This window comes from Mauremys reevesii, linkage group 1 (assembly GCF_016161935.1).
Source record: "Mauremys reevesii isolate NIE-2019 linkage group 1, ASM1616193v1, whole genome shotgun sequence".
In the NCBI taxonomy this organism is placed as follows: domain Eukaryota; kingdom Metazoa; phylum Chordata; order Testudines; family Geoemydidae; genus Mauremys; species Mauremys reevesii.
This window is the reverse complement of record NC_052623.1, coordinates 145637209-145664223: the sequence shown is the minus strand read 5'-3', so window position 1 is coordinate 145664223 and position 27015 is coordinate 145637209. Positions and strand designations below refer to the sequence as shown.

At 42.5% G+C, this 27015-nt stretch overlaps 1 protein-coding gene across 3 annotated transcripts; it reads right to left on the bottom strand.

Moving 5' to 3' along the window:
- Positions 1-811: 811 nt before the first annotated feature.
- On the bottom strand, positions 812-26513 carry PRDX4 (peroxiredoxin 4). Of its 3 annotated transcripts, XM_039519800.1 has the most exons (8): positions 19495-19734; positions 12620-12737; positions 11364-11480; positions 9471-9593; positions 5295-5425; positions 3288-3322; positions 1263-1309; positions 815-940 (listed from the first exon to the last, which is right to left on the bottom strand). In XM_039519800.1, the coding sequence occupies exons 1-8, from the start codon at positions 19676-19678 to the stop codon at positions 937-939; spliced, it is 759 nt and encodes a 252-aa protein (XP_039375734.1). In that variant the 5' UTR covers positions 19679-19734; the 3' UTR covers positions 815-936. The 3 variants fall into 3 exon arrangements, with proteins under 3 accessions (XP_039375735.1, XP_039375732.1, XP_039375734.1); XM_039519801.1 differs by lacking the exons at positions 1263-1309; positions 19495-19734 and adding an exon at positions 26370-26513 and having other exon boundaries at positions 812-940; XM_039519798.1 differs by lacking the exon at positions 1263-1309 and having other exon boundaries at positions 812-940; positions 19495-19732.
- Positions 26514-27015: the final 502 nt, after the last annotated feature.

Below are 27015 nucleotides of genomic sequence, written 5' to 3'. Positions count from 1 at the left end.
ATCTTCCTTTTATATTAGCATGTATCCCAGAAGTTTTAAGTGTTAAAAAGGATAAACAGATAAAACTAGATCCTTTGTTAATACAAAGTGGTGTAGCTCCATTTATTCCAATAGAACTATGCTGACTTACACTTGCTGAGAATCTGGTTCTTAATGTTCGACTGAAGAAAAACTAAAATGTTTTCCAACTTCAGACAAAGAGAGATTTTAGTTTAACTCCTTTAAACTGTATTCCTGGCTTCAGACTTCATTACAGATCACTGTATTAATTTGTGGAATATGGTCTCAGACTCATAGTGAACAATTGGCAGGTGGCAATTTTTCAGCTGCAGCTTCTAATGTGTCATCAAAATAGAGAGTTAGGGCTTTACAGAAAACCACTGGGAGGGAAATTCTGGTATCTTTTTGAAAAAGAAGCAAAGGCATAAAGGATTTTATGCATTAAGCTTTTGTGGAAATTAAGTGATCTATCCAAAATGAGATTCTTAAAGCTAAGTCCATATAGCTAAAGGAAATGATATACATTATCTATATAGATATATGTATTTTTAAGAGGATGCAAGTAACTAAAGATTAAAGTGCAATTTCCCTGCCTACACAGTATGATAGCTGAGCATTATGCATTCAACATATGAACTCTTGACAAGATGGAATGGAATAAACTCAAGCTCAAATTCTTAGCCTCCTTTCAGGAGGCCCTAGAAGATTAATTGTGTCAACTCCTTCTGCTAGTGGTAGTCTCTGCACAGTGAATACCTGTATTTTGAGAAAGCAACTACAGTTGGTAGCCACTATAAATCAGCCAAATGCATGGAAATAACAAAATGACTGGAATTTTATTGACAACTTGAAGTTGCATGTGACTTGTGTAGCTCAGTAGAAGCAAGTTTCAGTTTAGTTTATCAAAATACTTCAGTTTTCCAGCTGGATCTGGGATTATCTGTGTGAGAAAGAAAGTGAAAGTGTTGGTCTAAAAACAAAAGGAACAAATATTATCTGCCTCATATTCTGGCATTAATGGTCACACACTACATTTAGAAATTACCTTTCATCTGTTCAGATCTAAGGTTACTGCTTATCTCTAATGAACACTAAACAGTGGAGTTCAGTAGGGGTGATGGAGGAGGAAGTGGAGTTCAAGAAGGAAACAGAATCTGCCTTGTTGACAGAATGTACTCTCCAGTCTGATTTTCCCCATAAGTGAACTTGGAATTATTTCCATAAATTAACGTCTGTACTCAAGTGCCTCAGAGTTTACTTACAGCTCTTGTCTTGGCCACCACGCTCTCATGGCATCTTCAGGTTTGATCTAATTAAATCAAATACATTTAGAAGGCCTGGCTACAGATGTTAATGTGTTCTGAAGAGTGTTTTGCAGAACTATTCTGCTGTTTAAGTGCGCTACAGCTTTTGCACAGAAAGTAAAGAGAACATCTTACTTGTATTTACGTCAGTGCTATACATTTATTGCGGCCTGATATTCTCGGCAATGAGTCAGTGGTCAGCAACAGGTGTACAGAAACAGCAGATGCTATAAAGTAGTAATCTATTACTGCTATCAACCGGTCTCCCTTTTATTAAGTGTATTCATAGGCTTGACCCTTCTAAGAATGGGAAATCGCTTGCTTGTCAGCTGCTAATGGACAGATTATTCAGTTTAGGCAAGGTAGTGGAATGCATGATTTCCAATGCCATACATATGCCATCCTATAACCCACTTTCACCATAAAATCTAAAGAGCCAGTTTTCCCCACTAAGACAAATCTTAACTAGCCCATGAATATAATTCCCAGCATCTGCTTGTTTCACACTGTAATGCAGAGGTCTGCGCTAGCCACTTAAATGTTGCCAGTTGCAACGTTTACTAGAGACTATACAGACACTCTGGCTCTTTGCAGCACTGTTTGAGATCTTGTATGTAGATACGATTTAGGGACTGTCTTTTACTGTGTGTCAGTATAGTGACTAGCACAATGGGACCTTGATCTTGGCTGGAAACTCCAGAAGCTACTACAATACAGTTTATTAATAATGCTGTATCGGTTTATATCATTAGCATCCTATTGACATTATGAAAATGTTATTGTTTATAGATAAGCCCACTGTCTATATGAACGAACACATTTCATGGCCCTGCCAAAATGTGGTATTTGATGCTGTCATGTATTACCAACTCAAGGACAGGTGCAGAGACCACTTCAATTTTTTGCTGCTACTGAAACCTTATAGAATTTCTTTCAAGGCACCTTTTATTTATTTTCATTTTAATTTTTTTTACATAATGCTGTTTGTGCCAACAGCTGAAACAAGCAGCAGAAGAAAAAAGAGCAGCTTCCAATAAATGCCAATGTACACCGTTGTAGCGGCACTGCTGTACCGGCACATCTGGTGAAGATGCTCTATGCCGACGGGAAAGAGCTCTCCCATTGGAATAATAAAACCACCCCGTGAACGGCATAACCTCTCCTGCCGACTAAGTGCTGTGCAGACAAGCGCTTATGTCACTCAAGGGGCTGGCTGATTCACACCCCTGAGTGATGCGTGTTATGCCAACATAAGATGTGTGTGTAGACATAGCCTTAGAAAATATATTTTCGTTGTTCTACTGGGGCCTGATTCAATACCCACTGAATTCAGTTCCTTCAGTGGGCATTGAACTGGGCCCTTCCTCTTTGGCTCATAATCATGTTAGTGTGAAGAAACAAAAGAAGAGATACTGTGCCGCAAAATGTATTCCATTTTACAGTTCTAACAGTGGTAGTATGCTTTGCCAGATTGTGGGCAATTATACAATGGCCTGAGCAGTGAGATGATTTATACTGAGGAACTGTTTAGGAACCCCAATCAAGGATCAAGTCTCTATTATGCTAGGCACTGTACAGATAAGAAAGAGAAGATAGCCCCTTCCTCAGAGAACTTCCCATCCTGCAACACAGGTCAAAAGAGAGTTGGAAGGAAATTCTCCCTCAAGTTAACTTTCTGGTGCTTGAGGTTTTGATCACATATTGTAAAGTTGAGGGAGAAGGAAACTCCTGATGTGAAGAGATTAACTTTTTTCCTGCATGAAATACTGCCAACATGATATACTGTAATAAATCAGTCAATAAAATTCCAATGATAACAGATTAAGAACTTAAAAATATCACAATGCACAGGGCCTGATATTGTGCTTCCATTCAAGTTAATGAGAATTTTGCTTTTGCCTTCAATGGAGATAGGATTGGGTCCCTAATTTTATTTAATCATGCAAAATAATGAACGTATGCTGAATATAAATATGGACTTACTGTCTCACTGCCAGGTTTCCAACCAGCAGGGCAAACTGGAGGGAAAAAAAAAGGAGAAAAAATGGAAGTTGAGTTAATAGAAAAGAAATTATTTTTCTAATTTATTTGGTTTTCTAACCATTCTCATAAAAAACTAATCTTTGAATTTTAAGTACTATAGCAAGAAGGTGCCACATGTAAACATCTGCAAATATGTAACATGCTTATTCATCAGACAGTATCCCTAAAACATTAATATTGATACTATTTGTAGGGCAGGTTGGATTATTCCATTCACCAAAACCAGGAAATCTTTGCTTGGTTGAGTATATGTTGGTTTTGATTTTCACTGTTTTCAGTCTATTAGTCAACTTACTGGCAAAGTAATAGTACCTCCCGTTCTGAAGATGAATCCCCATTCCAAGAGGACATATGGTGCCAAGATATGGTGCCAGCAATTCCATCAGGTGGAAATGGAGACAGGTATAACTTTCTTTAAAACTAATGCCAGAAGGCAAGTATTACAGTAGCAACGAAGAAAAATTAAAGCTCTCTCTCTAGAATGTGACTGTTTTGTTTGATATCCTGCTTAGGATGTAAAAGGATTAGGATGATAAAAATAAATATTTGCCATTCTTGCAATTGCTCAGTTGTTCATGTACAACCTAGGTGAGACCAGGGAGCTGATCCTGCAACTGCATATGGGTAGGCAGACCTTGTGCCCAGTCAGAGTTTCATTGGCTTCGATGAGACTTTGCAAAGGCTCAAGGATCTGCCTGCACAGCTGGGATTACACAACTGGAGCACAGGCATTTTATCCCCTGCAGACAGTGCTGCCAGCTGAAATGTGGTGAACATAGTAAAAAACCTTGGAGGATTCTTCTTCCTAGCCTCTGCACTGAGTCCAATGAAATAGATATGCATTGCCACAGAAAATCAGCAAAACCCAACAGGATTCCACGTGCCTCACAGGGAGACTCCAGTACTGCGTAAGCTGAGACACAGCTTTATTTGAAGTTGAACAAAAAGGACTTTCTCTCCTTAATCAAAACGCCCATTGCCTTTAAGTATCAGAATTTGTTCTTTTCAATTCTGAATTACAAAATAGAGCGGTTTATACAGATAATGTTACATTACACATTAACATGTTTCAAACTGCACTACATTAAAGCATGCTAGGGAACCTGGTGCGCGTACCATCAGGATCTATGCAGACCAGTTGATGTGCCACCCATTAGTGTGCTTCAGAAAACACACCCCTATAGTGTGCATCACTGCACTGTGTAGACAACCTGAGAATGAATTGCAGCTGTGTCACTTTCCATAGGTTTGCTTTTAAACACCAACACTTTAAATTGAGAGCAGGAAGATCAGCCAGCTGAACATATACATGTGTTAATAATTAAAGTTGAATAGCTTGGGCCAAATCCTAAACTGGTGTAACTTGGCACAGCCCCCTGAAGTCAAGTCAATGGAGCTATGCCAGTTTACACCATCTAAGAATCATTCTCTTTAAGAGAAGAGATAGGAATAACATTGGGCACCGAACCCAATCTCATTTTGGGAGATGCTTTTCACCGACTCAAAGTACTGTATCTATTTTGTCTTGGGACACCAGCTCTATTCCCGCCCCCCCCACCCCCCCACATTAAGATTACACTGGTAGTGCCTCTTGGATCAGCTGCAGCTTGTCTAAATTTATTAAAATACTGAGCCTGATTCTTCGCTGCCTCATACCTTGCGCAGTCATTTATGCTTATGAGTGGAAAATGTGTGTAAATGCTACTGTTTTGATTTGGTAGTGTTATAACCACTTTGCATTCACTTTGGACACTACACTAGAGCAAGGCAGGGGAGGATCAGGTCCACTGAATCTTGAATGAGGGGAACAGAAAACTTTGCTCAGTAACAACCATGAAGCTATCAAATGTTGCAGTGTGCCTTGCTTCCTAATAGCTAAAAATACACCTTCCAAACTAAATAAGACCTCAATATAATTTCCATTGCCCAAATATTGAAAACAGGCACCTTCTCCATGTTTGTCAGTGTACTGGAATGCTTGTACTAGACGAAGTGTTTCATCCACTGATCTGCCGACGGGAAGGTCATTCATTGTTATCTGTCGAAGGACCCTCTTATCATCAATAATGAAAAGGCCTCTGCAAAAACATGGAATTTTTCTTTTAGATATAAACCTAATAATATTGATCTCTATTACGCACATTGTAGTGTCCAGATATTGCAGCATACCTACACTACATCAGCAGTGGCGGGATCTCTCCAAGCACTACACAATCAAGTTAAGTACAGGTTATGTGTTAACTTTTAATTTCCTTTGTAACTCCCTTCACATTACTTTCTCATTTATAATGCACCCAGAATTGAAGGATCTAACCTCTCCCACCTCTGGAGTCCTTCAATATAAGCCTCATTTAGAGGAGGTGCTTTTCATTGACACAAAGAACTCCATCTCTCACTGAAAGTGCCCTCTGATCTTGCTGTGATCTAGGCAAGGTCAAGTCAGAATTAAGAAAGCAGTAAGAACATAACAATGGCCATACTGGGTCAGACCAAGGGTCCATCTAGCCCAGTAGCCTGTCTTCTGACAGCAGCCAATGCCAAGTGCTTCAGAAAGAATGAACAGAACAGGCACTCATTGACAGATCCATCCTGTTGTCCATTCCTAGCTTGTGGCAATCAGAGCACTGGATTGCATCCCTGAGAATTTTGGCTAATCTCCATGAACTTTTCTAGGTTTTTTTTGTTTGTTTGTTTTTGTTTTTTAACACAGTTATAGTTTTGGTCTTTACAACATCCACCGGCAATGAGTTCCACAAGTTGACTGTGCGTTGTATGAAGAAGTACTTCCTTTTGTTTGTTTTAAACCAGCTGCCTATTAATTTAATTGATTGACCCCTGGTTCTTGTATTATGAGAAGGAGTAAATAACACTTCCTTATTCACTTTCTCCAACTAGTCACGATTTTAGACCTACATCATATCCCCTCTTAGTTGTCTCTTTTCCAAGCTGAAAAGTCCCAGACTTTTTAATATCTCCTCATGTGGAAACTGTTCCATACCCCTCATAATCTGGGTTACCCTTTTCTGTACCTTTTCCAGTTCCAATATATCTCTTTTGAGATGGGGTGACTAGAACTGTATGCAGTATTCAAGGTGTGGGTGTACCTTGGATTTATATAGTAGCATTATAATATTTTCTGTCATCTTATCTGTCCCTTTCTTAATGGTTCCGAACACCATTGGCTATTTTTGACTGCCGCTGTACATTGAGTGGATGTTTTCAGAGAACTATCTACAATAACTCCAAGATCTCTTTCTTGAGTGGTAACAGCTAATTTAGACCCCGTCATTTTGTATGTATAGTTGGGATTATGCTTTCCAATGTGTGTTACCTTGAATTTACCAACACTGAAATTCATCTGCCATTTTGTTGCCCTGTTTTGTCAGATCCCTTTGAAACTCTTCGCAGTCTGTTTTTTGGGCTTAACTATCTTGAGTCATTTTGAATCGTCTGCAAATTCTGCCACCTCACTGTTTACCTCTTTTTCCAGATCATTTATGAATATGTTGAACAGCACTGGTCCCAGTATATATCCTTGGGGGACCCCACTATTTACCTCTCTCTCCTTTCTGAAAACTGATCATTTATTCCTACTCTTTGTTTTTTTATTTTTTAACCATGAGATGACCTCCTTCCCTCTTATCCCATAGCTACTTATTTTGTTTAAGAGCCTTTGAGGGATCTTGTCAAAGGCTTTCTGAAAGTCCAAGTACATAAGGTTGCATCTTTCTTTGGTGATATGATGATGCTTAAGAATTTTTTATATGCACTTTGAGATTTTAGACTTCATATGGAAGTCTTGAACACTAGTTTCCCTTAACTATACTGCTTGATAAGTAGATCACTGATATTGTAAAACGCTCAACTGTGTAAATGAGAACCTAAGAGCTTTTAGAATCTATGTGATAGGAGCTATTTACACAGTCCTTAGTTAAAAAAAAATAAATTACAATGATAAACCAAAAGCACTTGTTACACTTAAATATCTAGACCTGGTGAGATAATGCCCGCTCAGGGTTGACAGGCATGATATTATAGGAATGTACAGTCTCGGTCCATCTAGTCCAGTTTCCTGTCTCTGACAATGGTCAGAAGCAGAGGCTTCAGCGGGAGGTTTGTCTCACAGCAGGCAGATGTGGGATAATTTGCCCCCTACATTAATTCCTATAATATTTAAAGACTGATTTTAAACCCTGAAGCATGAGATACAGCATCCCTCCAAATTTTTTAGTACTAACTATAACAATGCTGGATATTCTTGACATTCATAGAAGTATCAAATCCCCTTTTTTAATGTTGCAAATGACTTCCTCTGGGAACAAGTTCCAGATAGGTGTGGTGTGAAAAAGTATTGCCTTATGTCAATTTTTGAATTTGCTACCTTCTAATTTCACTGAATGTTCCCTTGGTCTTTTTATGAGGCAAGGAGAAAGTTCCTGACTTACCCTCTCTCTACCATTAATTATTTTATATACTTTGAATGTATCCCCTCTTATTCTTCTCCTATCTGAAGTAAATAATGCCAATCTTTTCAGTCTCTCTTCAAAGCAGATGTTTCCTGTGCTGTTTCTCATTCCTATCTCCCTTTGCTGAAGCCCCTCTAATTCAGCAATTTCCTCTTTGAGACGGGGTGATCAGTTCTGTACACAGTACTCCAGCTGAGCCTGCACCATTTATTTATATAATGGCATATTATTCTCCTTCCTATCCCTTATGAATCCTAATATCTTGTTTACTTTTTTGAATGCAGTTGTAAAGTGAACAGAGGTCACAATGATGCCCAGGGCTCTTTCCTGAGTTGTTACAGTTGATTTAGAGCCTTAGTAAGGTGTATGAATAGTTACTTAGCATTTATTGACACTGAATTTCACTTGCCATTGTGTTGGCCATTCACCTAGCTTGGTTAGGACTCTCAATCTCCTCACAGCCTTCTCTGATTCTGACAAACCTAAATAACTATCACTTGAAAATTCTGCTACCTTTACAGAGCATTTAAAAAATGGCGGACCAAATATAAAACCTTAAAGAACCGCACAGCTAATCTGTTTGCTATAATGAAAACTGGCTATTTAATCCTAGTTTCTGCAGCTATAGTAAGAGCACTTCAAAGTTAGACTTTCAAAATGTGAACATAAGTCCACTTAAGTTTCACTTTCTTCTACGCCAGGGATCGGCAACCTTTGGCACGTGGCCTGTCAGGGTAATCCATTGGCAGGCCACAAGACATTTTGTGTACTTTGTCCGTCCACAGGCACCGCCCCCCGGAGCTCCCTGTGGCCATGGTTTGCCGTTTACAGCCAATGGGAGCTGTGGGAAGCGGCAGCCAGCACGTCCATGTTCTACGCATTAGCTAATCAGATATAAATATTTAAGTAGGACCTTGTTCCTTCCAAGTCCACCTTCTTTACTTTTTTACTGCAGCAAAGATGCAATTCTGAATTTGCAACATTGTCCAGACAGGAGATCTAATGTCACAAAACATGTTTTCACTACAGGATCAGGTAACTGCAGTGTAAGGGAGACAGATCTGTTTCAAGCATGAGTATCTATAGTATTAACAAAGAACACTGAAAATGAATGAGCAAGAAATACTACTCTATCAAACAATGCCACAACTACCACTAGACAAGATTTACACCTAGCAGCAATATGGTCAATACAAAACATCTTACAGTTCTTTGCCAGATCTTGAGTTCATGGTTCAGTTTCTCCTAATAAAACACTGTAAGTAATGAAGGAAAAGGCCAGAACTGGGAATTCAGATTCTGGCAGGATAAAGCATTTCATTCACCTTTAAACCTCTGAGTTTTGCATGTACAATAGATCACTGTGAGTTCATTTCTGATTTATTTATTTATTTATTTAAATTAAGAAACATTTCCTTGTGGACTAAGAGCTTTAATATACAATTTCAGCTAAGTTATCAACAGTTGGTGGAAAAAATGCCTGTATTTATCCACGTAAATAGACCCAGTATATGTTCCGATATTAACTACTGAGATGAACATAGTATATAACTAAATGGTATAAGAGAAAAGTGCCAATACCGAGTGTCCCTTTAAATGGAACTGGTAGAATGCACTGCTATAACAAGATAGAATGCACCATAATGGTTTGTAGTACCTAAGTGTGTGCCCTTGGTCCTCTAGATATACTCCATAATCCTTTGAAATCTGGTGTGTCAAATCTGAAAGAAGTGGGATCTTCATTGGTCCAAGTCCTCCTTGTTTTCGTGGAGTATTAATCCTTTGACAAACAAAAGAGATGCACGTTTATTCTTCCGAGAGATTTTTATTCCACATACAAGTTAACTTTTGCATGCAGCTTTTTTGCAGAAGGAATATCTATATTTGTTTTTCTTTTTCCTACTCATTTGCTCCAATCCGCTTCCTACACTCTTGCAATGTGTCCATTCATAGTTGCCTTAATCTCCTCTTCATGCCTCCTTCCATGCTTAATTTACACTTGAAACACCCCCCCTTCTCTCTGTGTGGCCAAATTATCTGGATTTGCTTTAAATAAATCACTAGTCAGGAAGACTCAGTTTAATCATGGGTTTTCTACATAAAAATGCCTTCTTGTTGGTTGTTATAACCTTAATACATATACATTACAACTCAGAGATAGATGTAGGTTTCAGTTTTAGAAGGTACACACTATACATTTTTAAATAGTGATTAATTTTGAAAACTTTTCAGATTAGTTTTACAGCTATATCAGAAAATGAATGACTGGTTATTTCATTTACCAAAGGTAATTGAAGCAGATATTTATGAAGTCATTGGGAGGTGAACTGTCTCCAATTCAACAGGTTAATCATTAATATTTGGAGGATTTTCTTGCCATGCTGTATTAGAAGAACACCACGAGACAGACATTTAAATTGTTTTATTTAACTAAAACAACAACGTTATGTATTCTGGATTTTTTTCTTCAAGAGCAAACATACAATATTTTAATAGAACAAGCATATGTCCCTTGTTTCTCACATTTATCTCCAAACTACTTCTCCTTGTCTAGATCTAGTCCGCCCCCAATAATCTTCTATTCATTGAACTTTTTGAAACTTTGCACTTTTAGAGAGAGGTAAGGGATTGACTCTGTGTATATAAATTTGCAGAGGGACAATAGAGTTGAGGTCTGTTATTTCTCACCTCTCTATATTATTGATTTTAAAAATATTTTTGCTGTTAACAAGCACATTGCCTCTGGGGACACACATCCACAGTTTGAGAACAGCAAAACTAAGCATCTCTGATGGTATCTTCTAGACTGAGCACTGCGTCCCATTGGGTAGATAGAAAGATTAACCTAAATAATCTATACAGAAGCCTGTGGAACCCCATAAAATTGGGTCTCTAATCCATGAACTATTGGAACTTATTTACAAAACTTTTCTTAAACATTACATGAATATATTGTCTCACCCTATAGAATTAGAATTTATAATCCCTATTTCATGATGAGATATCTTTGAGCTATAATGTATCTTAATTGAAACTATCTTTAGGTTTTTTTTTTCCTCAAAGCATTTTATCAAAAAAATCTGATTTAAATTTTTTTTATCATTGATTTTTATCCACCCTGCAAACTACCGTCTTTCTTTCAAACTCCACAATTAAAAACAACAAAACCCCAGTGAAGATTTTTTTGATATTAATCCACCTTAGAAAGTTTGATGAATAATTTGTAATGAACAATTTATTCTAATGGTAACACCAAAGTCATCACTTTTACTTTGACACCTTCAACAATAAACTTAATTTTTGAATCTTACCGTTAGTTTTATTACTTACCAATTTTTATGCAACATAGCAACACACCTCATACCTTATTATTCAATATTTAATTGACTATATTAGTGCATCAGATGGAGTATGTGAATTTGGAGAAGCAACCCATATTTAATTGACTATATTAGTGCATCAGATGGAGTATGTGAATTTGGAGAAGCAACCCATAATCTCATATGTATCCAATAATTTCCTATAAAAGACACATGGGTAGGCTACATACCATGCTAAGTGAGTGAACTGTGAGTCAACAGAACATGCTACCACTTCCGTGTTTATTGCTCTGAATTCTTCAATTCTGTCGCTGAAGGCGATAATTTCAGTTGGACACACAAATGTGCTAAAAATTTGAAAACAAAATAAATTCAGAATTCTCAGAATATCCAGGAGTGATTTCTCAGTCAGCTCAATACATAGCTAAATTAGTTTCTACAGAGAAGCTAGATATTGTTTGCAGTAAATAAAATAGATAAATTGTGAATTACTTAGCACAACTATTGGTTTTTATTTAGATGGAATCCAATATATACAATTTAAAATAATTTACATTTTACAAGTAACTGTGTTCCTAACAGCATTCATAAATACATTCACAGATGGATTACCTATCGTCAAACCCTTTGCAAGTGGTTTGTGAATAAGATTGAAAATGCAATCTGTGTTGACTTAGTAATATTACAACTTACAGTTTAGCTACATGTACAATTATTCACTGATTTTAAAACTGTACAGGAATTATTGGATTAAAGTATGATACTTTAATCCAGTAATTGCAGAGAAATAGATGTCATGATTTCCTGGAAAACAGTGATGCAAGTTGTAGCTATTTTGCATTTGACCTCTTCTTGCTTCTTCTAGGCACAAAATTAAACTTTAGATCACAATTGTTCAAGCTTTGAGGCTAGGAGGAAAATAAGCCATGATTCCAGTTATTTTCACTATCAGAGCAGCTGTCTCTAATACTTACCCTTTGTTTGTAAAGTGCTTTGAGTTGACTGATGAAAAGTGCTACATGAGTATTATTAACATTACTAGTTTACTGTATGTTTTGTTCATTTCAAGAAAACACGGGGCTTGATTCTCCTCTCATTACACTGGTATATATCAGGAGTAACTCCATTGACTGCAGTGGAGTTACAATAGTGTAATGAAACGAAAGTCCATCCAATAATTTAAGTTAAATGTATCCCATAACATCCTTGAAATGCTGTAAGAGGAAATCAGTCTCCCTAAAAATGTCTTCCAGAGCGTATGAAGTGAAGAGATACTCTTTCCTGTATGCATTTTCCATTTGCAGCAATGAGTTGTACGGTAGCAAGGAATGTAAACATTCCCCAGTAAGATGCTACAGAATTACAAAATGTCAAGTGCAGTTGCAATCAACATCTTAACATTCCTTGACTCTAAACACGCTTCCAAAATTCGGAAGGTGGAGGGGGGGAGGATATATTTTGATATGTCTGCATCAGTTTTACTTACAAGTCAAGAGGATAGAAGAAGAAGACAAGATATTTTCCTTGATAATCTGTTAATTTCAGCTCTTTAAATTCTCCATTGATTACTGCTGTTCCTTCCCAATAAGGTGCCGGCTTGGAAACTAGAAACACAAAATATAGATACAAACTGAAGCATGTGTACATAAACGAGGCTGTTCAGCAGGTAACATATGTCCAAGGACTGTTTTCCTCTCTGGATGGATGTCTGTGGTTCCTTACAGTAAAAAACACTTTGTAGGACCCATGACTTACACAATCAAACTTTATTAATTTCAGCCTTTCACAGGAGGAAAGGACACCACACGTTGGGGTCATGCTGTGCTTAAAAAAATGTACATTTCAAGATGCATACATAACTTAATAGATTTGTGTTCACAAATTTCTGAACCATTTGAAATATTGCCAAGGATACGGCCGCATGAGAGAAAATGCTGCACATACTTACCTGGACCCCCTTAACACATTACAAGATTACTACTGGCTGATGACAGCTCATAAATTAGGATGCTGATTTGCACTGAATGATGTATGGCTACTGAGTTATAGATTTCAGCAAATTATATTTTGCTATAAATAATTTACGTGCCATGAGTAAAGAGTGGTTCAATTTCACATTATGTTTACTCCTTAGCAAAAAAGGTTTTCTAAAATTTAATTCTGCAGGAAACACCTGACAGAAGATGTGTTCAGGGCACAAATGCTTAAAATCTGTAGGTTGTCTGTTACTGCAACCCATTTATAAACTAACTCAGTGGTTAATGCACAAAAATATTCGGACTACGCAGCAGAAAAAGATTAAGGATCTGTCTACAGAAGCACTTTTGTCAGTATAACTTATGTTGCTCAGGGGTGTGAAAAAACACCCCTCTGAGAAATGCCAGTGTGGACAGCGCTATGTCGGGGGAGAGACTCTCCTGATGGCATAGCTACCACGGCTCATTTGAGGTGATTTAGTTATGTTGATGGGAGAACTCTCTCCCATCAGCATAGAGCAGCTACACAAGCGATCTTACAGCGGCACAGCTGCATTGGTACAGCTGTGCTGATGTAAACTTGATAGTCTAAACAGGGCCTAAAACAACATTAGTGAAATTGCACTATGGACATGCTTACAGGAGATATAACACTTACTACTCTACCACAGACTAATTCGGAATGCTGGAGGTTTTCAAATTGTAAGTACAGTGAGGTAGCATTTCTCAATATCAAAGCACACAACGCTGAGCATTTCATGCCTGAGGGCAGTGTGTTGGAGATCCAGTATCAAACTGAAGGGATTTAAACATGACTGAAATGTCAAGCATTATATTGCTGGGTAAGTTACTATGCTGCTCAAAGCAATGTTTGGAATTGATTTAAAGGAGAATGATAGCATGCTGATTAATATTAGACAATTATTGTCAATAGCACAGTATCTGTTATAAGTAGGCTTATATGCAGTGTTGTAGCCATGTTGTGGTCCCAAGATATTAGAGAGACAAATACCTTTTGAGGTAAGGTAAGGTGAGGTAATACCTTTTACTGGACAAACTTCTGTTGGAAGACAAGCTTTAGATCTTCTTCAGGTCTGGGAAACTAACTCAGGGCAGTTAGTTTCTCTACACTACAGTGTAGTTAACTCTACACTACAAATTTACATTAGTGTAGCTGCACCAATGTGCACATCTCTGAAAGATGCTCTAAGACAGGGGTCTCAAACACGCAGGCCGCATGGCCCCCCCCACCCCGGCCCTCTCCCATTGTTTACGTAGAGCGGCTCCGGCCCGGCGCACACCGGGAGCAGGGCAGGCTCCCTGCCTGCCTGCCCTGCCCCTGCGCCACTCGGGAAGCGGTGCGGGGGCAGGACAGACAGGCAGAGAGCCCGCCCCCGAGCCCCTCCTGCAGTCGAACCCCCTGCCCTGAGCCCCTTGCCACACCCTGACCCCCTGCCACACCCCTCACACACCCCAACCCACTGCCCTGAGCCCCCTGGCACACCCTAACCCTCTGCCATACCCTGCACCCTGACCCCCTGCCCTGAGCCCCCTGCCGCACCCAACCCCCTGCCACACCCCTCCTGCACCCCCTGGGGGGAGGGGGAGGCAGAGTTGTGGGGGATATCGGGGAAGGGGTTGGAATAGGGGAGAGGAAGGGGTGGAGCAGGGGGCAGGTGTCAGTAATGCAGCCCTCGGGCCAATGTACTAGTCCTCATGTGGCCCTCATGGTCATTTGAGTTTGAAACCCCTGCTCTAAGAGGATGGGAGAGAGCTCTCCTGCCGACATAATGCTGTCTACATGGCAGTGGTGGGCAACCTGCGGCCCATCAAAGTAATCCACTGGCAAGCCACCAGTTCGTTTTTGCATGCTGGCTGCTGCCCCTCCCAGTGCGCAGTTTTTTGTTTCCTGGCCAATGGGGAGGGAGCAGAGAGGCAGCCAGCATGTCCCCCTGTGCTTTGCTTCTCCCAGCAGCTCCATTGGCTGGGAATGTCGGACTGCAGACACTGGGAGCTGCGGGCAGCCCAAAAAAAAAACAACTCTGGCGGCCCGCCCCGGGGATTACCCTGATATGCCGATAGGCCTTACCCACACCACTGCTACGTAGGGGTCAGTATAACATTACATTTTTCAGGGTGTGGATTTTCACACCCCCCAGTAAGTATGTAGTTATATATAATGATGTAGTGTGGGCCAAGAGCCTCCCGTGTCCTGCTGCTAAAATGGAAGGTGAAATTGATGTGGTGACTACTTATTCTAAACAAGGGTCCACTCAAGATGAAGTGGCCCGTTAACACCCTTCCAATCACAGCGAGGAAAAGGTGGGGAGGGAGAGAATGTTGTAATGAGCCATAAATCCAAATCCAGTAGTCCAGTTATTCAGTTTATGCAGTTTTAGGCATGTTCACAACCACTACAATAGTTGACCTAATATAGAACCACTTTAATAATTGTGCAATGTTGGTACCCTCCTAATGTTGGTCCTTCCCTCCTTCTGGTGGGTGGTCACAGGGAGGAACTTGGCCAGGGGGAGGGGGCCAAAGAGGGGAGTCGTGAGAGCAGGAACAAGAATGGCCAATGTGAAGTGAAATGCAAGTAACCCAAGGTCATTGCATCACCCTAAATACACCAACATAAGCCCTACGCCCAGTGTAGTGGAGTGAAGTGGAGTTAGTAGAGCAGGTACGTACAGGTGGGAGCAACTTACATTGTAGGGACAAAGTTGTAAGTAGTTTGATGTTGTGTAACTATCTAGTACTAACTTGCCTTATCTCACTAACTCTGCAGAGCAAAGTTAAGAGTTAAGAGTTTTTATTTTTTTAAATTGTGAGTTTTTTCTTTTTGCTTGAGAGTGATTTCTGAGAGACAGGACTGATAGAGTGACCGCTGACCTATCTCATCAACCTGCACAAACAACCTTAAACTTCAGACTTTTCAAAGACAATTCATAACTAACTTAAATAGACTGAATATAGACAACAATACAATAGCTGCTTTTTTTAATCATCTATAAGCCCTATCCCCATATAACCCCTCTCCTCTCCCTCCTTCTCTCACCCCCTCTGAGGTCCTTATCTTAAGTAGTTATAAATATAAGTCCTCCTTCCACCAGTGTGTTACCTGCAAGCTCAAGAAGAAGTCCCAGACTCAGAAGAGCTCTGTGCAAGCTCAAAGTTCACCAAATCCAAAGAAGTTAAAAAATCCAGATATTACCTAATTGGTTTTAAACTTTCACAGTTACAGGAAATTATGAGTGAGGATGTCACAGAACTATTTGACAGCAGATGTTGAAATTCAAAAAGTTAAAGCTTTTGTCAACATCACATCAAAATATACTAAGTTAATATCCTTAGAGTTTGATTTAAGTTCTCAAGCCGCATTTTTCTTACTCTGCCTATCTGTAAATTTTGATTATTATTGACAGAAATTTTTGTTAGTTTGTATGTATGGTGAAATTGACTTTTACCGACATTTACCAATTAAAGATCAAATCCTTACTAGCCTAGTTATAAGATACCTACATTAGAACATGAATAATGGCATTAAAAACTTGCAGTCTTTTTTTTTATTTTTATTAGCACAGCCCACAAATTCTGATATACATACCAAAGTCTTTCTCTAGTAACTTATACTGTACAAATTTTTATAAATTACCCATACACACCAACCATTACAAGATGTTTCATTTGACAAGTCTAGTTTATTTTATTTATGGTAGCACTTCGCTGTCAGTATTTTGTAAAATTCTTCACTATGAAACCTTGAGACTTCTCAGTAATATTCTTCTACTGAATCTCTGGAGATAAGAGGGAAGACACTATTTCCAAGTGTGGGCAAGCTCTACGTTTCTATTTACAGCTGGTTGGGAATTTTCTGACAAAACATTTTTTGTCAAAATGCTGATTTGTGGAAAGCAAAACTGTCTGTGGGAAAGGGTTGGTTTCAATCAATCTCCTGATTCATTTTTTTTCTGAAAACTTGGAAATTTTTTATGCTTCTCAAAAGAAATTTCAGTTTGAAATGACTATGAATTTTTGGTTAACTTATTCCAAAAGTTAAAGACTGAACTCTAAACGCAATGTTTTGATTGATCAAATTAAAAAATTTTTGATTCCTTATTGGTGAATGCCATTTTTTCCATGCTAAATCTGGATAAAAAAATAATCACAAACTTTTGTGGAACAGAAAAACCTTTCCTGCCTAATGTTCTACTGTAGATTACTGTAACTGGGAATCTCACTTGACTACAAAACTGTTGAAAATTTCACCAGGTGACCATTTTAAACAGGGTCAGAAAAACCCTTAACTGTAACAATTAAAATTATCTGCCCCTGAATCGCCAATGTAATCAATTCACATGAGAGCTCTCTGAACATAGCTAACAAAAAAGGAAAAAAAACCCCAGAATCACAAACAAGACTGTTAAGTCTAATTTCAGGAGACTTTTGCTGCAGTTAACTTTTTGGTCCTATCCTACCATTCTTTTGTACACAGAACACTTACAGAAGCCAAAGTAGTACATGTAGCTCACTAGTCAGTGTGACCTTTTAGTTCATAAAATATTTTAAATCTTAATCAGAACCCCAAAGTATTCTGTATATTATTTACATTACTTCTCTTCCCTCATTCTTTACTACTACCCCTTCAATGAAAACAGCACCTTTTGTTAAAGAGTTCATCTGTTACTCTGCTACTGATTCCCTGCCTAAGCTCTCCATGGTAGTACAAATGCCAGCCATGACAAATGATTGTCACCACAAATTGAAGAGACTTTCATTGGGGAAGGAGGGGGAGAAATGCAAGAACAGATGAAGATTTTCATTTAATATTCACAATTATCTAATAAAACTATACAAAGTTCAAAATTGAATCTTGAAAAACAGTGTGTCTGACCCAGTTTAAAACCCTATTAAGTTTTGTTCTGCAGAGGCCCTCCATTTGGCAGAAATCTGTCTATGTTCATCCATCGTATTGCTTGATAACTGAAGTACCCCCTCTGAACAAAGCTGAGTCTGTAACAAAATAAGTAACTGAGTAAATATACTTTTCTATTTATTCAGTGATAAACAGAAAAGTGATCTAGAGTTGCGCTCCAATTATGCCACTGGCTTTGGATAGGGTGGCTGCTGTGGAGCTTCAGTGAGTTCATTTAGGCTGTGTGTGACTATAGGAGTGTAGCTGCACATAGCAAGCTACAGAAGCAGAGGTTTAGAACTTCCATAACACAACCGGGGGTAGGCACAAATTCCAATAGTCTAATGTGCATCACAAGCAACCAAAATATCCAAAAGGATTCCAACATATTGGAATCTAGGACTAAAACTGTAATTTACTCCTATTTAGAGAATCTCCCTTTATTTAAAAAAAGAGTTTAATGGGGTGTACACTATCTAGTTCTATAGAGGGGGGTTAATGAATGGCATATTCCTCATTGCTAGTAGCTGTCCATTGGCATGGTTTTTGAGTCCCTAAACAGGCTCCCTTTGCTTTTGACAACATTTTTTCCAAAATATAGTTTAACTTATGACTGTTATCTATTTACAACGAGGGGAAAAAGCAGAAACTTGGGCCATGGTACTAAATACCTCCCCCAACCCTGTGAAAATCCTCAAGCAGGGTAAATTCTGATTTTCAGATTATTTAAACTTGGCAGTGAGGGAGCTGCTTAGGGCTCTCTGCACACTTTAATCCAATAGGATTTGTCTGACGTGGCCTTCTCCCCTAGCAGCAGTGAACTGTGCATCTGGCTCAGAACAGCAAACAGTGGTAGCAAAGTGAAGTGACCACAGTTTAAGACTGCAATAATCCCCCCTCCCCCTCTGCATACACAGGCTGCCACTAAACCAAACAAGGTGCACTACAAGCAATAGCTGTGGGTTAGGCCGCCTGGGCCACTTTTATCCTCATCGCAAAAAGGGCTCCCCGGAAGGCCGCTTTGCTGAGATGCTGCGCAAAGGCCTGTGCTGGGGGGCGGGCAGACAACCCCCTTTACAAGCGTTCATGCAGCTGGATGCTACCTGCCCTGCAATGGAGGGATCGCTGCCTCCACTGCACAAGTGGGGGGAAACTGAGTCCGGGGGGAAGCAGCAGACACACCCGGCCCCACAGCTGGGATCTCTGCTCCTGACGGGCCCACACGGGAACCCCTCTCTCTGGACCCTTTTGCTGGGGGGGGGGGCGGCGGTGTCAGCCCTTCTCCTTCCCTCAGCCTGTCACACTGCACCCGGGAGGACGGCGGAGTAAGAGGGGACAGGGCAGGAGGGGCGGGCACTGAGCGCCACTGATTGCAGCCCTGCAGCGGGAGGGGACGGGGCTGCGGTGGGGAGACGGGAAATTGTTCAGCAACATCCCTAACCCGCCCGCAGCGCCCGCGCCGCTACCTACTCTTGGCCTTGCTGAGGTGCAGGGAGTGGTCGGAGACGGGCACGCGCGCCGCCTCCCCGGGGTAGACCTGGCCCCCCGCGTAGTAATGGCACTTCTCCTCCGCGCGCGCCTGCTCCTGGGCCGCCGCGGGCCCCGCCAGCGCCAGCGCCCAGCACAGCGCCAGCCACCGCCGCGCCGCCTCCATGGCCGCCCGAGCAACTGCACGTCCCCCGGCCCGCGCCCGGGAACAGCCAGCGCCGGGGCCCACAAGGGGCGGGGCTCTGCCCACACACACACCCCGCCCCTTCACATTGTTCCCCCACTGCCCTGCGCCCTTCCACATACACCCCCTCCCCTGCTACACGTACACACACGGCCCCCTTCCCTCATGCTGCTCGGCCCGCCCTTCTCCTTCTCTCTGCTTCCCTCACACTGCCCGGCCCACCTTTCTCCTTCCAGCCCAGACACACACAGCCCCTTCCCTCTGCTTCCCTCACACTGCCCGGCCCGCCCTTCTCCTTCCCTCCCATGTACACACAGCCCCTTCCCTCTGCTTCCCTCACACTGCCCGGCCCGCCCTTCTCCTTCCAGCCCATATGGACACTGCCTCCTTCCCACTGCTTCCTTCACATTGTCCTCCTCTCCTCACACATCCTGTACCCCTTGCCATTGCTGCCCCCACTGCCCTGCCCTCCACACCCCATCAGCCTCAGCTCCCAACAGACACACAACAGCCCCTCCCACTACTTCCCCCTGCCTTGCCTTCCTCTCCTCTCCCTTCCCATACACACACTGCCTTTGTCCACTCCTTTCCCCACATTGCCCCTCTTCTTCTGCCACACACACACACAGAGCCCCTTCCCACTCCCCCCCTACACACTCCTCTCCCCTCCACCACACATGCACTGCCCCCCTCTCCCCTCCCACCATACACACAGGCACATGCTGCTCCCTCTCTTCCTTTGCCTCCAGCTCCTTCCTTTCCACCTATCCAGTCTCAAACATCAAATGTACTGGCCAACTATCCTGAAAAACAGCTATTTCTAGATCCTTGTGCCATCATTGACAACAGTCAATGATTCATTTCAATGAGACTTTGTTGGCATGACAAGCTATACAAGTGTTGTGAAAGTGTATGTTTATTTCTTTTGAAGCCCGAACCCTCAAGCGTTTGTCAGAGTGGCAGTGCATCTATGCTCAGGCTACACACTGGCTGGGGTTTCTTCTTCCAACATCCATTTGTAAGCAGTGTGCATTCCTGATATGGTGGCACCTCACAAAGTTACAGTGAGTGCACAGTGCACAGATCAGGGACTCCCCATGTAACATAAGGGATGCTAAAACACACACATAAAAAGGCACAGAGATAGATCCAAATCTTGCTGCACAGACCTATGTGGTGTATTGTAAAGCAATGATTCTCAACGAAGGATCTGAGGCCCGCTGGGGAGCCATGAGCAGGTTTCAGGGGGGCCACCAAGCAGGGCTAGCATTAGACTCACTGGGGCCCAGGGCAGAAAGCCAAAGCCCTGTCGCATGGAGGCGGAGGAGTGGGGATGTGGTGTGCTTGGGAGTGGGGGGGAGGACATGGGGTAGGGGGTGAGGGGAGCTTGGCTGCCAGTGGGTTCAGAGCACCCACTAATTTTTCCCCATGGGTGCTCCAGCCCTGGAGCCATACCATGCCACCATTCCTTCTGCACTGCCTTCAGAGCTGGGTGCCTGGATGACACAAAGGGTGCAGAGGAGCCAATGACACAAGAAGCAAGGAGAGAAAATAGGAGGATAGCCAGTGAAATATGGCTATCTAATGGACTTTTCTGGAGATGTAAACCACAGTGCTGTATCCAGTACAATGTCTCCCAATCACTGCAGGATTAGGGTAGAGGAAAAATCTTTTTCTTTAAAATTTTCGTACATTTGTTCATTTCATACTAAAATATAATTTGTTGATTTCTATTAACAGGGTTCCTTTAATAATACAGAAGACAAAGTAGACATAGTTAATGACTTTTGTTGATTTATTTAAAAGTTGTTATTGCAATGTGGCATACCTGGTTGCTAAGTATTGGTACAATATAATACCACATTTATTGTTATTTTGACTGAAACTAAGAATGGTTGTAGAGAATGTGTGTGTGTTGGGGGAAGGGTGTTACAGGAGGGCGGGAATGAGGGAGGTGTGAGAATAGTATTCTGTAATAACACTTGGTAGAAAGCCAGAGCAAAGGTGGATAGGTCTGTAGCTAGAGAATATATTCAGACATGTATTTTAAAAATTTTTGCTGCAGTTGCTCTAAAATTATTTTTCTACACAAACTACTACTATATAAATGCTGTAGAATATGTGGTTGTAAATATCACTGGTACGTACATTAGGTACGTACAACTGGTACGTACAATAGGCTACTCTTTTTAATTAAACTTGTTAGGACTGAATGTGCAGCGGTATTATGGTAATTGGTAATGACTAAGGATACGATTCTGTCACGGTGGTCACAGGTTCCTTGACTTTTTTAGTAAAAGTCAGGGACAGGTGGTGGGCTTGCCTGAATTTTTGTTTATTGCCTGTGACCTGTCCCTGACTTTTACTAAAAATACCTGTGACAGAATCTTAACTTGAGTAATGACAATAATACTGCTGCACATTCAAAGTCAAAACAAGTTTAACATTTAAAATTAAATCATTGCTTGAACCCTGGCACCTCTTTCATTACAAGTTAAACACTGCCTCTAGCTCCCACAAATGCCCCTTTTCTCTGCTTCCACAACTCCTCAGTCAGCTATCAGATGTTGATTGGTAGATGAATTCCCATCAAGGTCTGACTCTCCAAGTTCTCAGCAGCTGAACCTCTGTTTGTTTTTTGTTTTGTTTTTGGCTAGTATTAACACTCTGACAGACTAACTGAGAAGGAGCAGAATTGAAGGTGGTGGAGCATATGTGTATTGTCAGATAATTTATGTTAGAGAAATATCACAAATTCAATATCTGATAATTAAAGATAATATATAATAAATTACGTGGGCCACAGGAAAAGCAACATTTTATTCACTCAAATAATTTCATTCCTTGACCTGCCAGCCCCTTAATAATAATAAAAATAAAAAATTCTGGGGAAAATAATTCTTTATAGGATCACCTATCCAGGAAGCATCTAGCTTCTCCTCCAGGTTTTGTTAAAGTACCCACTTAAAACCAAGATAGACACACTTATCCCAGTTAAAATGATGGAATTTTGCCAGAAGGAGGGGAAAAAATCTACATCACCACTATGAAAACTGTTAGCTTTCAGAAAATTTAATTTTCTGTCTCCTGATTTGGCAAGCCAAAATTGGACGGATATAACAAAAAAGAGAGAGAGAGAGAGAGAGCTTCACTAATATAATACACATCTTTTACTTTACATCAGTATTAACACATGATCACAGTTAAAAGGATCAGGGCCTATGGATGTTCAGATCTCAATGTGTGTGTGTGTGTGTGCGCATGCATGTAAATCAGAGTTCTCAGGCAATCTGCACAGTAGTGGTGAGGACTAGCAGGAACACTCCTTGTTAAAACAATGAGGAGTCCTTGTGGCACTTTAGGGACTAACAAATTTATTTGGGCATAAGCTTTCGTGGGCTAAAACAGAAGCATTTAATCAGAAGCATCTGATGAAGTGGGTTCTAGCCCGCGAAAGCTTATGCCCAAATAAATTTGTTAGCCTCTAAGGTGCCACAAGAACTCCTTGTTGTTTTTGTTGATACAGACTAACACGGCTACCACTCTGAAACCTGACTCCTTGTTAAGTTTCCTGGTACCCATCTTTCACAGAAAGTGATGCCACACGATAGCAGAAAGCAGCAGCAACCAAATTTAAGAAGGAATCACCCAACTGTGTTTTCCCCGCTGCATAATCTCTGTAGGGTAGCTTCTACAGTCCAGAACTCTGTGTAGCCAAAGTCGGCATACACCAGCCATTTATAAACTTGGACATAGAATTGAAAGATTTTAAAAGGTGTCCCTTAGCTGGCAGTATTAATAGGTCCCTTCTCATATCTATGCCACTCTCTCTAGTGCAGGGGTCTCAAACTCAAATGACCACAAGTGCCAGCAGTGGAGTAGCCACGTTCTAACATCAGGGGGAGCATAAAAAAAGGTGCCACCCATTTTGGAAGGATAAAAATGCCCCGGATGTGATTAATTAAAAAAACTGTCCACACAGCAGCCAGGTCATTTTGAAAACAAAATTCAAAATGTCAGAATTTCTGGAAATTCAGAAATTCTTCACTGAAAAATAAATTCCCCCAAAAATCTCTATTCAGAAACATCCCAATATTTTGCTTGGGCCTCTTTTCATTGAACAGAAATATTTAATTTTGGTTTGTGTAGTCAAAATGAAACATTTCATTTTCAGTCAACATTAATCTGTGTGTCCAACTGAGCAGCCATCGCACCTCAAGGAAGTTATAATTCCAGTTCCCTCATGCTGCCTTTCTCCTTTATGTGCCTTACTCTCTAGCTACACTTTGTCTACCATCATGTACCACAGTCTCTCCCTGTGACTGAGCCACCAGTGCATCCTAAGACTCCCATCAGGCATGGATCATGGCAAGATATGTAACTGGCAAAAAAGTTAACAACCTTCTTCCTAAACAAAGATTAACATTATTTTTGGCCAGTGCTGCTATCTAAATATCCAGATCAAGATCCCCAGGTTGTAAACATGAGTAACAAAAGATAGGCATAGTCCTTCAGGTAAAAGAACTTAAATAAATTTGTTAGTCTTTAAGGTGCCACAAGTACTCCTGTTCTTTTTGCTGTAAATCTCGCCACTTCTTCTGGCTGATTTCCCCCAGACTACCACTATTATTTCTTATTCAAATTAAGAGTAAGACAGCTAAATCAAATCTAAGTACCCATCTCTGTTAGAGACTGAGAAGGCTCACCTCATGTACTGTATAAGTCACATAAAATGGAGATGCAGAACAGTGTATCCTCTGCATACTGAAGGCTCAACAGCCCACTAATGGTGATATATACACTGAACTAGAGGGGTGAGAGAATAGAACCACCTCGTACCCAGCATGAGAATTCCCTCAGTGTAGATGAACGTTTTCCCCAAAGCTGTCTCTTTGACAGGCTAGAATGGAGCTACTCAAGAGACACTCCTTATGTCCCTGCTCCGGTCCTCAACTGTCAGCAAATGGTGTCTAAAGCTGGTAACATAGATAAAAGAATTAGAATGGGCATCTGAGGCCAGATCCTCAGAGGATGTGAATTGGTGTAGCTCTATTGACTTCAGTGAAGCTACACTGATTATTTGGCCCATTATTTTAAGCCATTCTTAGAAGGACATCAAACATTCACACCAGTGTAGCCTGTGTGTCACATCCAAGCCTAAAAACAGATTGACAGTGACCACGGAAATCTTTGGACTCTGGGTTTGTCAGAGTTGTCCTTTCCACATAACCTTTCCAATTATATTCCCAAGAAAAGGGAGATTAGAGACAGAAGATAATGGTCTGAATTATGAGAATCAAGGTTTCTTCAGCAAGGGCCAACCAAAGGAAGGGATTGACAATCTCCTCAAAAAACAGACTCAGTACTTCCCTACTTGATCTTACCAGCCTGGCAGGACACGGATCAAGTCTGCAAGTCATAGCTCAGAGCTCCCCAAGCACCTCTAGCTCCTCTATGAATAACAGAGGCTTATGGTCAAACAGGCAAGATTCACATTTGTCTGTACCAGGCATGACTTTGCCTCCACAGAGATCATAAGTCTGGTCAGATTCCAATTACTCTTTTTCAATAAAGAAAATAGACAACTCCTCACAACAAGAAACATTCAACTGTTTCTGAACAAAGACAACCCCAAGTTCCCTAAGGCTATTCACCAACCTTCACAGTACAGGGGCTCAGCAACGCCCTGGGCAGGTTTGAGCCTGCAACGGCCCATAGAGCCACTGTCTCCCTCCCTCAGGGAGCAGGAGTGGGATGGACCCAGCCAAGCGCTCACAGAGTCAGGGCTCAGCCTCTCACTCGCCCACACACAGGGCCGGTGCAAGGAAGTTTCGCGTCCTAGGTGAAACTTCCACCTTGCCCTACCTCCCCACCCAGATAACCCCGCCCACTGCCCCCCCCATGGCAGCTAACCATGGCCACCTGCCCCTCCCACCCGAGGACCGCCCCCGCGGCAGCTAACCCCACCTTCCGTGGCAGTTAACCCACCCCCACCCGGGGAGCCCCCCCTCGCAGCAGCTACCCCCCCGTGCAAGCCTCCCCTCTATCGCAGCTAACCCGACCTGGGGAGCCCCCCCCATGGCAGCTAACACCGCCACCCTCCGCGGCAGCTAACCCCACCCGGGGAGCCTGCCCCAGGTCTCCTCCGCTGAGCACGCCGGTGCTGCTCTAATTCTCCTCCCCTCCCAGGCTTGCGGCGCCGATTGGAGGAGACTTAGAGCGGGGGCTGTGTGCTCAGCGGAGGAGGCAGAGTGGAGGTGATCTGGGGCGGGGAGCAGTTCCCCTGTGGGCCCCCCCTTTACTGCGGGCGGCCCTCTCCACACCCCCTTCCCCGCCCCAGCTCACCTCCACTCCACCTCCTCGCCTGAGCGGCCTTTAGTCGCCCTCAACCACTAGGCGCCCTAGGCGGCCGCCTAGTTTGCCTAAGTGGCTGCACCGGCCCTGCCCGCACATGTAGCTCTGGCGGGTGCGGGGATCCACCAGCACCTTCGGGGTCTCCTTGGCTGCCGCCCCAGCACCGGCCTTGGCCCCGGCCACCTTCCCGGGCTCCGCCGCGCCCAGCGGCTTCACCCCCCTTCCCAGCCACCGCGCTCATGATCCTGCCCCTGCCGGTGGCTCCCGACCCCGGCCCTGCTCCCCGCACGGCTCCTGCCCGGCCCTGCGCTGACCTTACCCTGCACGGCTCCCTGCTGGCTCCAGGCCCCGCTCTCGCCGCCGGCCGCTCTGAGATTCAGACCTCGAGCCAGAGCGTTACGAGCCCCCAGCACGCTCCCCATCGTTTGCTAGGATTTAAAATCCAAGCCGCTTGCTGCTAGGCACCATGGGAATGCCCCCTCCCACCCGGTTTAAAGGGACAGGCGCACCCTCTGTGCCGCGAGCTGACAGCGGTGAGCAAAGAGGCGCTTCCAAAGTCTCACCCTGCAACGTCGTCCCTGCGTGAGTGTAAAAATTAAAAAGGCACCACTTTTGGGGAATGTGCTCAGTGGGGGAGCGACTGCTCCCCCCGCTCCCCCTTAGCTACGCTCCTGAGGACGTCTAGTGCATTGGCCGGAGGGCCGCATCACTGACACCCCCACCCTCACTGTCCCCGCCCCCACTCTGCCCCTGCCCCGCCTGTTCCCACCCCTTCCCTGCCCCTTTCCAGCCCCTTCCCCAAAGTCCCCACCCCAACGCTGCCCCTTCCCTGTCACCAGGGGGTGCAGGAGGGGTGCAGAGTATGGCAGGGGCTCAGAGCAGGGAGTGCAAGAGGTGTGTGGGGTGCAAGAGGGATGAGAGGTACGGCAGGGGGTCGGGGTGGAGGGTGCAGCAGGTGGCTCAGG